The sequence below is a fragment of the Halteromyces radiatus genome, assembly GCF_025201355.1.
Source record: "Halteromyces radiatus strain CBS 162.75 chromosome Unknown BX664scaffold_13, whole genome shotgun sequence".
In the NCBI taxonomy this organism is placed as follows: Eukaryota; Fungi; Mucoromycota; class Mucoromycetes; order Mucorales; family Cunninghamellaceae; genus Halteromyces; species Halteromyces radiatus.
Genome location: NW_026251699.1, coordinates 34,706 through 49,426, shown reverse-complemented (window position 1 = coordinate 49,426; position 14,721 = coordinate 34,706). Strand labels below are relative to the sequence as shown.

Below are 14,721 nucleotides of genomic sequence, written 5' to 3'. Positions count from 1 at the left end.
ACACATATCATCTATAATACCGTAAGAATAAAAAAAAAGATGTATTGCAAATACAAAGTTTTATTGAAATAAAAGGAAGCTAATACTATATATACCAACACTAAAGAACAAACAAGCAAACCACTATACATAATTGTTTTTGTTTTTAATAATCAATGACGGCAGAATCAATCGGATAAGTAAGGGTTTTTTTTGGGGAGTCGACGTTGCTTGGTTGGGCGTGTTGGGGTGGTAAGAGTGGCAGCGAGGTAATTTTCAGCGTTTCTTTTTGTTGTGATTAATGAAGAGGAGTCGAGGATGAGAGGGGTTCTAGTCATAGAGTAAGACTGCTTCAAAACAATCTAAAAAATGGTCAACCGTAGAATAAGCTTCCTTCTTTTCTTTGATGTTGACATCATACTTGAATTGCAACACAGGCAATCCAGAAGGTATTTGAATTTTTATGTCACTATTAGATGTTCTTTCGTGACCTAGTTTTTCATGATTGCGCATGGATTTTGTATGTTGATCAATTTGAGTGCGTACAGGGCAATAGCTAACGATTCATCATTAGTTATTCCTTTGATGATGTAATCATCACTTTTTTCGATCAATTCTCTTTCTACTAAGCGTAGACGATTAATCTATTGATTGATAAATTTACACATCTCTTTCGAAGAAAAAGAAGTGGAGACCAAAGGAGGCAAGGGAACATCTTGAGAAGGATTGTCAACTTCCATGGATGGGGAATCATTGTTGATAACGTTGTTGTTGTTGAAAAATTCACTGAAAAAAATGTTGAATTTGGTGTAGAGGTCGAAATAAAATAATAATAATAAAATAAGAGACAGATAGAGAGTCAGTGAGATTCCTTTATATTTTTAGTAAGATAAAGAAATTGTGATGTGGCTCCCAAGTATCATCTTCTGGTGTATAACCTTTCCAACGGGGTGCAGATATTTTATGTGTACACACAAATTCCGGAGAAAAAGTGCGTGTACACACAAATTTGAGGCGGAACTTTGTGTGTACACGCAAATCCAAAAAAAAAAAAAAAAGATAGAAACGCAGGTATCTGCAAAGTAAGCTGTAAATCTGTGTGTACACTCACCTACTATTTATAGGTTTTATGTGTACACACAAAATACCAGCTCCCTCCCCTGACGACTTTTCTGACTTTTTTCCTTCTCGTGACGCACGACTTATTTTTGCGTACGGCTTTTATCACTTTTTTATTACTCTTTCTTCCGTTTCCTTTTTACCTACAATCCCGGCAAAGTGAAGTTTATGATTTGAAGGATGTCTTAATGAGGCAAATCATCAACACAACATGGAATTATCGCGACTTCTAGTATTATCCCTAGGCGGCTGCAAAAGTTCTTGTTGTGGGGACACATCCTGGTATCGGAGCTACAGTAATAATCAACATGCCAAACAGAGATGAAATAATCTTACAGACATTATTGGAACTGATCAGCGAGATCAAAGGTTACCGATCGGCTGTGGAATCTTTTGAAAGAAGTACTAGTGAGAGAACTCACGGCATTGGAGGCCAAGATGGATCTGCTACTGAACGCTGACGCAAAGCGTACCGATGGAAGTGGTGTGGATCCGACCACCAAAGAAAGGTGAAAGCGCAATCGCCAAGATCAAGGAACCTTACCTGCTTGGTATCAGATCCCGATAGACTTGTCCACCCCCGTTGGACAAACACTATACCAACGGAGGGTGGACCATCTCAGTCAGATGCTGTGATCTCTAGAAAACAGCAGCTGGAATACGAAGGCAGCGTGGGGCACGGGGAGGTGAAAATCAACCAAGGAAACACAAGTAAATACTGTCTTTGTATGGATACTGCTGAACGAGACTTTATAGTACTTGATGATTAAAAAAAAAAAAAACTGTCATATTAGTCTATTAAATATCTGAATTTGAATAAAATAAAAAAATCACTTTTCTTTCACTTAAAATTCTCACTATATTAATAAAACCTTAACTGGAATTGATTTTCTTTTACATTCTCTTTTTACTGTGATCAAATTCACGCATTTTATCTCTTCTCATATATTTTGTTCAAGATGATCACATCATGTGAATCCTTTTTTTTTTTTTTTATATAAATATCCCAACCTTTTTATTTTATATTTTTTTTAGTTGTCAAACTTATTACAAAGAAAATACTTCACAATAAAAGTTTTTTTTTTTTTTTTTTTTTTTTTTTTTTTTTTGAAATCCATCATCTGGCCTACTCTATTGGAAACAACCATCCCTTAATTTTACTTTATTACAAGGCATCAAGACTTTTATTTTATTTTATTTTAGTTGGTTATCACACAAGTAATCAATTACTTTATATTTCATTTATCGTTTTTAATTTTGCCTTCTATTTTTGTTCTTTTTTTATAAAAGATCTGGTGCTCACTACGCCATAAACAGCATTAATTTTATTATATTAATAATGTCATCACATCTATCTTCTTTATCAATCATCACTCTTACAAAAATGCCCGTAACAGTCGATACGTGTGTTAAATTTGGTGTAGACGTTGAAATAAAATAATAATATGTAATAAAAGACAGAGACAGAGAGAGAGAGCGAGAGAGATCCAGTAAGATTCCTTTATATTTTTATTAAGATAAGGAAAATTAGATAATGTTCTAATAGTCTCGAAAGCAACATAAGCTGTAAAATTGTGTGAACACTCACCTACTTTTTATGTACACAAGATACCATCTCGCTCAAATTTATCGTACGTGGAGAAATCCTGTGAATTTATCATAATGTTGAGCTTCAGCCAATCATATCGAAGAAAGGTGCAATGTCTTGCGTTTTCCTGACGTGTCCCTCTTCTCAATCTTTCTCTTCATATAAAGCAGCTTGTTTCTTGGATAAAACTGCAATTCAAATGGTTAAAAACTTAATCGCATAATACTCCTCCTATGCGTCGGTTTTGTTCTGTGTACGATTTGGAACGATCCAAACTTGGACAACTGGGAAGAAGGGTGGACTGTTAATATTTATGGTGAACCTGTTGATTGCGATGGAAAACCTTATGCTGGACATAAGCTTATCAAACCGTCCCCCCTCAGTTCGATAGATCCATACAGGTCTTGCGGTCCAACACGTCCTGATGGCACCTTCGATTGTACTTATTTACCCGAAAGTGCTACTGTTGTAGATACTTTTGCTGAGTTGTTTGACGATGATTTTTAAAAGAATATAATAATAAAACTCTCTGGCTAAGTTTAACTGATTGACACTGCCATGTCTGTCAGGCATGTTAGCGTTTTTTCCAAAAAGTAGTTGAAATAAAAAAATAAATATGGGAGAAATACGATGAGAACTGCTAGTCAACTTTATTTCAATAGAGAATTAATGTGAGAAAAAAGATACCATAATGTAATCTTAAGTGACGAGAAGCTGAAACATCAAAGTTACCGTCCAAGTTACACGATAAACAGATACAACCGGCAATTTCAATTGATTTTTGCTAGTATGCCACTCTTGATATTTACTATCTCAAAAACGAAATAAAACAAGAAGAAGAATGAAAAAAAAGAAATTAAATTACATCAATAATACTATATGGTCCTACTGCATAGATCCACCACCGTTATTTCTAAAAAAAGAAGGGGATCTTAGGCTGAAACAATCTCCGCTATCACTCCCCCCTGTGATCTTTTTTTTTTCTTCTTTGTTATCTTTTTTTTCTCTTCTTCTTTTTCCTTCACTCTTATATTTTTAGTTGTACGTTTATCCTTTTCGAATAGTATTATTATTATTCTTGTCATTATACTGAAGCATAAAACTATCTCCTATTCAGCCGAATAGAAATTCTGTCTTCCGCTTTTACTTTTGTTTTATAATTCAAATACTTATTACCCGTCCATCTGATCTTGTACCTGGCAAAGACCTGACAAGTAAATACATCCTAAAAAACGATATCCTTGGACAAAGAAAGTATGGTCAACGATTACCCTCTTTGCAACAAACAATGGTTTCGGAATGAACAAGCCTTCAACTACCAAAAGGGCATAGTTTATTTCCATTACAGAAATATGTATGTCTATGAAGACAAAGTGGACCCTGATGCGCTCGTTTTGGCAAAGCTACCAAAGTAACAATAATACTTCACGCAAAGCCACCAAGGTGAATACCCCTTGCAAGTGGAGGGTTTATGGAAAGCTCTTGGGCGATGAATGACTATTGGCGAAAGTGGCTACGCACGCAGGTATAACGTTGGATGCCAGCTCTTCGGCCCTTATCGATTTGCGATCTGTGCAAGAACATAGCAAAATAGCCATCCAGCGAGAAATCAACAATAAATAATAGAAAAATGTCAACAATGGCAACGAAAATTAAAATTCAAAAAAAAGTTTTACTATAAAGTTGAATCCATCTTTATGCCCAGCTTATAATGCAGATTTTGATGAGCACTTTTTGTATTTATCAATTTATGCTCACCTATAAAGAATATCATATCTCCACAAAATAATAAACCTATTATTTATCCATCACAAGATTGTTTAGTAGATACATATCAAAAGAAGATAAAAAATAGAAAAAATATCTTTTTAAATTGTTTATGTATAATAAAAAAGCAACTTCCCTTTATTCCTAATTCATCTATAAGTTTACATCTAATAGTACAACTGTTTTGATCTTTGTCCAATTTTTTTTTTTTTTTTTTTTTTTTTTTTTTTTTTTTTTTTTACATTCTTTTTGTTGTTGACCCGCCTTGGTCAAGCACCACAAGGTTTTTTTTTTTTCAGGATTTTAACTTTTTTGCGCACAACGTTTTACAGTATTATCACTTGTAAGTCGAGCTTCAGCCAATCATATCGAAGAAAAAAAATGATGTGTCACATTTTTCCGACGTCTGTGTCTCTAGGAATAGAGAGATTCCCATCCTTTCTCTTTCATACAAAGCGACCATTTCTTGGATAAAAGCGCAAATGTTGAAACATCTAATCTTACTAATACTCGTCCTATGCGTCGGTTTTAGTCAATGTACGACTTGGAACGATCCGAACTTGGACAACTGGGAAGAAGGGTGGACTGTTAATATTTATGGTGACCCTATCGATTGCGATGGAAAACCTTGTATTACACATAAACTTACCAAACCGTCCCTCGATTCGATAGATCATGTTAAGTCTTGCGGCAAAACACGCCCTGATGGAACCTTCGATTGTACTTATTTACCCGAAGGAGCTATTGCTGTGGATACCCTTGCTGAGTTGTTTGACGATGATCTCTAACAAATAAACTCTCTGTTGCTCCGCTGGAGCTTTTCGCGATCTTTGACTTGTGTGTGGAAGTTTATTTTTGTTGCAAAAGGGTGGGCCACTGGGTTGATGGAATGATGTCGATTCTGAATTTTTTTTGGGAAGGTGTGGGTTATAGTTTTTTTTTTTTTTTTTTTTTTTTTGGCAAGTTTTTAAGAAGTAGGATAACCGTCATTATGATGGACTCTTCGGGCTGTCGATCCGCTTAACTGATAGTTTAACTGATTACCAGCTATTCCAATCAAGGTATGAGATTAGCACTTTTCCAAATTGCCGATGCCGACTAGCAAGGTGCCAGCTGAGCTGATTTCATCAGCTGCATTGATGTTGTCAATTGCATTGATTTTGCCAGTTATACCAGTTTAAGCCACTCTGACATTGCTATCTCAAAAACGGGATAAAACAATTAAACCGATCTACTTGGAAAAAGAGAGAGCAAATCGCATTAAAAACGTAAAAACGCACAATATGGTATGACTATACAGTATTGCATAGATCAACCATGTAGTTTACTTCTGAAAAAGGAAGGCCAATGGAGCAATCTCCGCTGCCACTTCTGTGTCTATTTTTTTTTTTTGCTCGCCCTTCTGTTTGTCTCTCTCTTTCACTTTCTTTGCTATTTCTTTATCATTTGTATTCAAGTCAAACTCGCTATGTAAGTAATGGACATTAGGTCAATCCAATTAATAAGCGGAAATATAATATATACTCTAACGGACAATCAATCATTATTGCAGAATAAATCAAATCCAGGTGAAACACGAAGTCAACTGAACGATGCTGCCATCACACGTAACCCATTAGACTTGGACATCTTGGAAATCACTTCAAGTCAACTTTGGTAATAACAACAATAACAACAGCAATGAACAATGTGAGTAGGGGTCATGAAAGAGGTATCGTTTGAAATTAGTGGCGGTAGTTATATCAATCATCAATCATACATCGTATTACGAGGAAAAAGGTAGCTTTTATTCATATTATATTGCATATCTAATAAATATCATAGAATCAATTGGTTCCTAAACGACCCCATATACACATTTTCGAAGCATCTGCTACACACGTTGTGCCATCATCTTGAAATGCCCAATAGGTTGCATTGAAGTTAGTTCCGGAGGCCCAAATAACCGCTTCTTTATAATCATAAATAACAAGGTTCCCATCTTCTTGAAATATGATACTATAACCACCTTCACCTTTTCCGTTTGTACCTGTTGTCCAAATTGGGTCACCAGTTGCCTTATTGTACGAAACAAAATTGCCATCACTTTGCATTGCAAAAAAAGATTTAGAATTTACAATTACTGCTTCGCATTGACTTAATGCCGTACCCCGATTAAAGTAGCCTTGAGAATGTGTTGCCGCATCATACGGATTATTCATTATGTATTTTGTGATATCACCTCCTGTACACGTCGTTTCGTCTGCATCTTCCAATAGTTCATCATGACCGTCTTTTCCGCCAGTGAAGCTTGATCCTGAAGATATTTTTGTATTGATTGGCGATACATAATGAATAGGTGCCTTAGTACAACGGTATCCTACTCTTGTTGCTCGACATCTTTCTGGTTGTGGAAAACCCTCGGAATAGAACTTCATAGCAGCACAGTCCGTTTGGCTAATGGTTGAAAGGTATCCAAGAGAAGGTCGCATTATGGAGGCATCATCATACGAAAAGGGGCTCCATACTGTTGATCCTGGAGATTCTTCTTCGTGTGCAAGTCCAAACATATGACCAATTTCATGAGCCATTGTACGTATAACTTCACTCCTGGATTTAGTGACAATTCTGGCATTATTAATATATATGGTTGTTCTAGCTGGGTATTGATATGGAAAGAAAGCACATGCGAGCGCCAAAGGTTTCTCGCATATGGTACCTGTTCGGATGTCGAACCAAACATTTGCTGAACTGACACTGGGTGTATATTTCCACTGAGAAACAAAAGCTGAATAATCTGAGCATGATAATGACCATAAATTAAAAGCACTTTGGATATAATCAGCCGCTTTGGAAATGCCACTTGCAATAGAAGGATCTGCCGAAACGGAATAGGTAAAGCTAGTTCTTTCCCAAACGGCCAACTCAGCAGCACCTGTAGAAGTATCAAATATCCATTGAGACCTTTTATGTCGTGTCCTATTTTTTTTCTCGTCATCGTCATACAATTCGGCTACAGTATCCACAACGGTTGCATTTTCTGGTAAATAATTACAACCAAACAATCCATCAGAATCCGGTTTGCTGCAGGATTTGGCACTTAGATCTATCGAATCGAGGGATGGTTTCGTAAGCTTATGTCTAACACAAGGTTTTCCGTCGCAATCGATAGGTTCACCATAAATATTAACAGTCCACCCTTCTTCCCAGTTATCCAAGTTCGGATCGTTCCAAGTCGTACACAGACCAATGTTGACGAATAAAGCAACTATCAATACGACGAACTTAGTAATCATGTCTTTACTTCTTGAGATGAGTGTGGATAGCGTTGTAAAAAAATGTGAGTGAGCTAATGAGATTCTTTTTTTTTTATTCAAAAACGTCTTGTTACGTTTCTTATATATACACACACACATAGTGAGTGATACGTAGTACTAATTTGGTTTCATTATATTTTAATGGCCAATTTTTATTGAGAAGGGTTAAGGATACAGTACCCTCCGGGACTTCGAACTCTTTTACAACTTCTCTTTTTTTTTTTTTTTTTCCTTATTATGTTTTTTCTTATTTTTCCTTCGCCCTTGTATTTTAGATCTCTATTATACGCTTGTCCTTTTCGAGTAGTATTTGCTCTTTCTTGTCACTACACTGAAGAAAAAGGTTAAGGACACCCCTCGACTGAAATAAATTTTTGTTTTCGGATTCCAAAAAAAAATAATAATCATGATATAGAAAACAGCAAGCTTTCAATCGATGAAGCTCTACAAAGTACTTTTATTTTAATAATACATCTCTTGGAGCATCATCAAAGTTTTTACTTTATTTTATCAATCATATGAAAAATCATTCAATAATCAGGTCTTATTAGCCAATTACTTTATTATTTTGATCATCATCAAGAGTGATCATATTAACCTGTTGTTGTATCTATCGAACAACGAAAACAATATATACTTTTGTTTAATTCAACTAGAAGTGATGCTCACGACGTGAAAAAAACGATTGATTATCCATTGCAAGAGTTTTTCAGTAAGGGTTCCCAATGTGTCTCTTGCGCTTCCCAAAAGAAACTGAACTGCCATTGAACATACCTATTTACGTAGAGGATGTCCCGATCAAAGTATTAATAGATATTAATGCAAATTTTTCTTCTATAATAAATCATTTTGGTTAAAAATAATACCGATATATTCCAATTTATTTAGCCGATGTAAAAACCATTTTACCAGTGCCTATGGATCAGCACCTAAACAGGTTAGAGTGCAACGGCAATCATCTACATATGTATATATATCAATTTGTAGTGAAACCATTTACATTTTTGTCTCATTATTTCATCTAAAAAAAAGATTGAATATAATATGGAAATAAAAAGAGGGCTTTTATGATTTTCGGATATACCAGAATTTTATTCGTTTGTTTTTGTGTTCGATTTGATATGATGTAAATAAAAAAAAAAAAGTCGATAATATAACACTAAAGAAAATAATCAGGTACTGTTTTTTTAACAGGAAGACCAAGGAAATCTTGCTAATAAATATATATATATATATATATATAAATCAGTATAAAATTTTTCAATTTTTTGTTTTGTCATTGTTATTTACCTGCTGTGCTGCTTCAAACATTTTATAGTTTTTATTTAATTGATCATCCAATTCTAATATGGCGGCTACATTCCCGCATCTATTCGAACAAAGAAGAAAAGAAAGTAAAAAAAAAAAAAAAATAATAATAAAAAAAAAAGATTAGGACGATTAGATATTTCATTCTCTTCTTATTGTGATTACCTATAGCAATAATTTGGAGCTGACCACACTGTAACAATAGTATCATTGAACATTGGTTTGAATCCTTCCATAACAAGTTGATGGGCGCGAGCAATCAACTTTAATCCATTTGTATGTAAAAACTAGAAAAAAATAAATAAATAAAAGATTTATTGATGATTCATATTGTTGAAATACCAAGTCATATATCATTTTAATCCAACTTACGCTTTTCACCACATCACCTCCAAATAAATACCCAGCACCTCGAGGACTGTACCCCCATCCTTCGATATCTATTAACAAACAAAAGATTTTTAATCTTTTTTTCTTTTGGTTTGGTTTGGTTTGTTTGTTATTTTTACCTTCAGGATCTGACCATAATAAATCGCACATGGCACCGTCATGAGGAACTTCTTGTTTTCTATCAATGGTTCGGATCTAAATTGATAAAAAAAAAGAAATAATGAGTTTTATTTCTTATAAATCACCTTATCTTTATATTTCATACTTACTTGATCTAATGTGTTTATACTTGGTGATAAACCTCCATGAACACAAAAGATTCTATCATCAATAATGGCACTTAGACTAAGGTAATCAAAGATTTCACAGCAGTGTCTCCATACATTTGAAGAGCCATATTTGCGTAAACATTCTTCGTAAAATCCATAGACTTGTGTAATTTGTCGTGATTCGTGATTGCCTCGGATCAATGTAATTCGGTCTGGGTATCGTACTTTGAGTGCTAATAGCAGTAAAAAAGTTTCAACAGAATAGAACCCTCGGTCAACAAAATCACCTATAGTTTTTTTAAAAAAAAAAGATATATAAAAATTAGCTCCTGTGCAACTAATATCCCAATAAATAGTTACCCATGAAGAGGTAGTTTGTATCCGGACAATCACCACCCACTTTAAATAATTCTTTTAGATCGTGAAACTGACCTATAAATGATATATTCGATTTTATTATTAATAAAATAATAATAATAATAATAATAATAATAATGGATTTTATATTATTCGTTTCCTTTTTTTTTTTTTTTTTTTTTTTTTTTTTTTTACCATGAATGTCACCGCAAATCTATAAAGAAAAGGATTAATATGACTGGTCAGACTACTACTATCTTCTTGTATTGTTATATTATTATTTATAGTTCTATTACCGTGACAGGAGCATCTACTCTTTGGACATTGCTTTCTTCAGTCAATATTTCCTTTGCTTTCGTACATAACTCTTCAACCTCTTGTTCTGTGATAATCTCGCCTCGTCGCAACTGGTCCAGTTGTCTAAAGATACAAATTTGATGAGTGATTTTTCTTTTATTCTTTTCATCTTATATCATTGTTCCTACCGATCTAACTGTCCCATAGATCCTCGCTTTGTATTTTCTGGCAAAAAGGAAAGAAAGAAAGAAAGAAAGAAAAAAAAATTGTAAAATTGGGAACACCTGAAAGGATAAAAAAAAAAAATATCAAAAGTCCGATCATGAAAAACTGTTATATGATTGGATCTTGAATGATAATTGCACCAAAAAATGCTTAGAGAAAAAGAGTAAATTTTGTCCTTTGCTTGCTACAAATGAAATGAAGTTGTATCTATAGGAAGGATGATTTGTGATTGTGTGTTTAAAAAAGTCAATCATCATCAGCAATCCTTTCTAAATATAATTTACACTTTTTTTTTTCATTTATTGGAATAAATATACATAAAACAATACAATATATATAATAAAAAACATAGGTAGATAGAATATAAAGGGAAAAAGCTATGATACTTGGTTTTTTTTAATAAGATTGAACAGAAGTATTGGATCCTCGTCGTTGAGCTCGATCATATCCTGATCTTGACCTTTGTCCTTCCTGTTTTTGTATAAAACGTTGAGCACGAGTACCATCTTTTCTTTGTTCTTGAAGTGGGATGGATAATGGTTGTTTGCTTTGTTGACGTTTTATTTTCATCCTATCCCATAATCTAATAGTCGCCACTTTTACTATATCTGTTAGTAAAAAGGTTGCTAATGAAATGGCAAGGATGATTAGACCAGTAGACCAACCAATACCTTCAATATTCGGGTTTTGACCAAACATGCCATATACTGATAAGATTAAAGCAATGACTTGTGTACCAAGAACAACCAATGTAAAAGGCCATGAAGGTAAACTTTTCCAACAGAATCCATTCACTCGGGTAGAAAAAATGACAAAATGAGGAGCTTTACAATAAAATAAAATAAAAATAAAAAATAATAATATATTATATCAATTTTCGCCATTTCATTTTTTTTTCTATTTTTTTTTCTTTTTTTTTTCTTTTTTTTTTTTGTTATCTTACCAGAAGATATATGTAAATACATGATAGTAGATAATTGACCTGGTGATACATGAAGAACATCTCTAAAAATATAAAAGTGACCAAAAGAAATACCAGCCAAAAGGATTGCCAAAACACACGATAAAAAGATTAATAAAGGTAATCGCCATGTCTGAGGTTGTTTGCTGATTTTGACATTGTCTACTGCCATGATCAATGTAGCAGCATCATTAAGGACAGAAATCAGAATCAAAAACACTGGAGGCATTTGCCAATCTTCTGCCAAAGTGATGACAAAGAAAAACAATAAAAAATGGATGGTGGATGCAATTCGATATAATGCATAAGAATGAAGTCGATGAAATATGACACGAGATGTTTTAACAGCTTCAATGATAGCAGATAGACCAGGTTCCAATAAAACGACATCGGATGCAGATCGTGCAGCATCTGTACTTCCTTCCACCGCAATACCTACGTTTGCCTATTTTTTTTTTCCTTTCTTTTAGTAAATAGAATATACGATATAATTTATCAATAGGTTACTTACTTTTTTTAATGCAGCTGCATCATTCACACCATCACCTGTCATTGCAACAAAATAACCTTGATTTTGTAAAAGTTCTATAACACGATACTTGTGTTCTTGGAAGAAAAAAAAATAAAATAAAAAAGGATGAATTCAATCTTTTATGCCTTTCCATTATATGTTCATTGTTACTTACCAGGTATCACACGAGCAAATCCATCAGCATGTAGACAATCTAAAGCCAATTGATGCTCAGAAATCGATGAATCCACAAGATGATCTGCATCCAAAATATGTTGTCCCATACCAAGTCGACCAGCTACTTCTTGAGCAATCACAGTCTGATCCCCTGTGATCATTTTGACACTAATACCATACTGTGCACATTCTTGAATAGTAGATGCTGAATCATGTCGTGGAGGATCAATCAAACTAAAAAGACCCACCAATTCCCATCCTTCATCATGAGATGTAGTACGAGCCACACCTAAAGCACGTAAGCCTCGAGTAGCAAAAGCATCAATGGTTTGTTCTGCAATAGTATCTCCACCCACAAGTTGTAATATGACTTGAGGTGCTCCTTTTGCTACACGGAAAGTAGTGGTTGTATTGTCATCCTGTTGTTGTTGAATTGTTGCCTGTGACATTTTTTCATTTGGATTAAATGGATTAAAAGAAATGACTTCATATCCTGGAATATGACCTTGTTGAATGATGGTGGGAATGGATGATTCTGTTGCAGCTCGAACAGCCATTTCAATAGGATCCTTTGTACCTCTTTCACTTGCGAGATAGGCATAAAGTAAAAGATCATTTTTGGAATAGGGTTCACGTAAATAAGGTTCGTCAAAAGTCAGTTGATTCATTGTCAAAGTGCCAGTTTTATCACTGCATAAAATGGAGACAGAAGCTAATTCTTCTACTGCAGTAAGTCGTTTAATGATTACTTGACGTTTGGCAAGTTGTTTAGCACCTATAGCCATGGTGACAGACATGATGGTTGGAAGACCAACAGGTATACTAAATAAATAAATAAATAAATAAAAAAAAATTAAAAAGTTTGTTCAATTATATATATATATATATATATATATATATATATATATATAAAAGACTTACGCAGCAACAGTTAAGACCACCATTTCATTAAGAGCAGCCAAAACATGATCACCAGAAACAAAACCAGTTCGAATTTTCTGCTCCACTAGGTCAAATATGAAAATGATAGTCACCAAGAAGACAGTAGCAATGATCAAGAAATTTCCAATATAATTGATCACCTTTTGAAAATGACCACCATCTGTGGTGACAGTGATCAGACTAGCAGCACGACCGATAAAAGAATGAGGACCTGTACGAACAACCACAGCCTGTTGTTGACCTTGTTTGACAATACAAGAGGAATAGACAATATCATTTTTTCTTTTCTTCACCAACAAGGATTCTCCAGTTAAAGCACTTTGATCCACTTGAAGGTCACATTCAGCATGTTCTCCATTCACACCAATCCCAAGAAGTCTACAATCAGCAGGGATGATATCACCTAAACGAAGGATCACAATATCACCCACAACAAGTTCTGCAGCATCAACATCCATCAATTGTCCCTGACGCCAACATTTGGTTTTTAGCGCAAGACTTTGTTGAAGAGAAGCTACAGCAGACTCCGCTCGTGATTCTTCGACATATCCAATGATAGCATTGACAATCAACATACCCAAGATAATACCAAAGTCGATCCAGTCCTTAGTAACAGCTGTTAGAATAATGGAGAGTAACATGAGATAAGCAATAGCTCCAGTAACTTTTATATATATATATATATATAAAAGAAATAGAATAAAGAGTAAGTAAAACCATATGACGTAAAAAAAAGTCTTCTAGTAACTTGATATATATATGAAAGGTTTTCTAACTTACAGAAAGATAAGAAGTGTAAAATTTTATTTCGTTTTTTCTCTACCAATTCATTTCGTCCAAACTGTGCTAAACGTTCAGTCACTTGTTCATGAGTTAGACCATAAGTAGGTTGTGTCTGTAAATAAGTTTCCATATGAGGGGAGATCTCGTCTACCCACCCTTTTGTAGACTTTTCTGTGCCTGTTGTTGGATTTTGTGTTGTTGTTGTGTTAGTTAATGGTACTGCTTCTTCCATGAGAGGAGTTGAGGTGTCAGGACGAGAAAAAGAACCAAATACCATAACCGCTACACAACTAAAAAGTTTAGATATCAAAAAAAAAAGGGAATACAAAAAAAAAAAAAAAGATTAGAATGGGAAAAGAGGGGAGATTCACTTGAATCTAAAATTAGCTCTTTTTTTTTTTTTTTTGTAACATCATGAAAATAAAATTTGGCAAAGCCCAATAAAAGCCCAACATGAATCACAAAACACATATTGAATAGTATAATTACTATGGTTAATTGATAGATCTCCTTTTTATTGTTTTTTTTTTTTTATAGTAAAATAAATATAATATATAATATCAAAAAATATATATTTTTTTTTGATGATATTTAAGTATATATGAATGACTAGTTTTTATATTAAAAAATTTTCATTTTTTGCAAGTCTATAATAATTGTTATATGATTAAAAATAAGTTCATGCTATCTTGTTGTTATTTGTAAAAAAAAGGTCCTGATTGTGGATATTGAAAAAAAAGAGATGATTGGAT

At 33.9% G+C, this 14,721-nt stretch overlaps 6 protein-coding genes across 6 annotated transcripts; 3 read left to right on the top strand and 3 right to left on the bottom strand.

Moving 5' to 3' along the window:
* Positions 1–1,309: 1,309 nt before the first annotated feature.
* Positions 1,310–1,970, top strand: BX664DRAFT_389645 (uncharacterized protein; the record flags this gene model as incomplete). Its single annotated transcript, XM_051549555.1, has 3 exons — positions 1,310–1,394; positions 1,457–1,607; positions 1,667–1,970. The coding sequence occupies 3 exons, from the start codon at positions 1,310–1,312 to the stop codon at positions 1,866–1,868; spliced, it is 438 nt and encodes a 145-aa protein (XP_051395666.1). The 3' UTR covers positions 1,869–1,970.
* Positions 1,971–4,900: 2,930 nt separating this feature from the next.
* BX664DRAFT_344324 (uncharacterized protein) lies at positions 4,901–5,410 on the top strand. The gene has a single exon (XM_051547451.1). It carries the CDS (start codon positions 4,936–4,938, stop codon positions 5,239–5,241), a length of 306 nt encoding a protein of 101 aa, XP_051395665.1. The 5' UTR covers positions 4,901–4,935; the 3' UTR covers positions 5,242–5,410.
* A 3-nt stretch (positions 5,411–5,413) lies between these two features.
* On the top strand, positions 5,414–6,234 carry BX664DRAFT_344323 (uncharacterized protein). Its single transcript, XM_051547450.1, has 2 exons — positions 5,414–5,923; positions 6,006–6,234. Exons 1-2 carry the CDS (start codon positions 5,801–5,803, stop codon positions 6,111–6,113), a joined length of 231 nt encoding a protein of 76 aa, XP_051395664.1. The 5' UTR covers positions 5,414–5,800; the 3' UTR covers positions 6,114–6,234.
* BX664DRAFT_344321 (uncharacterized protein) lies at positions 6,235–7,864 on the bottom strand. Its single transcript, XM_051547449.1, has one exon. The coding sequence runs from the start codon at positions 7,846–7,848 to the stop codon at positions 6,280–6,282; it is 1,569 nt and encodes a 522-aa protein (XP_051395663.1). The 5' UTR covers positions 7,849–7,864; the 3' UTR covers positions 6,235–6,279.
* Positions 7,865–8,812: 948 nt separating this feature from the next.
* Positions 8,813–10,596, bottom strand: BX664DRAFT_344318 (serine/threonine-protein phosphatase 4 catalytic subunit). Its single transcript, XM_051547448.1, has 10 exons — positions 10,559–10,596; positions 10,370–10,493; positions 10,269–10,287; positions 10,077–10,148; positions 9,717–10,003; positions 9,567–9,642; positions 9,430–9,497; positions 9,223–9,344; positions 9,040–9,118; positions 8,813–8,962 (listed from the first exon to the last, which is right to left on the bottom strand). Exons 1-10 carry the CDS (start codon positions 10,573–10,575, stop codon positions 8,909–8,911), a joined length of 918 nt encoding a protein of 305 aa, XP_051395662.1. The 5' UTR covers positions 10,576–10,596; the 3' UTR covers positions 8,813–8,908.
* Positions 10,597–10,991: 395 nt separating this feature from the next.
* BX664DRAFT_270945 (plasma-membrane proton-efflux P-type ATPase) lies at positions 10,992–14,201 on the bottom strand (the record flags this gene model as incomplete). Its single annotated transcript, XM_051541120.1, has 6 exons — positions 10,992–11,419; positions 11,539–12,001; positions 12,068–12,162; positions 12,243–13,066; positions 13,166–13,850; positions 13,967–14,201. The coding sequence occupies 6 exons, from the start codon at positions 14,199–14,201 to the stop codon at positions 10,992–10,994; spliced, it is 2,730 nt and encodes a 909-aa protein (XP_051395661.1).
* Positions 14,202–14,721: the final 520 nt, after the last annotated feature.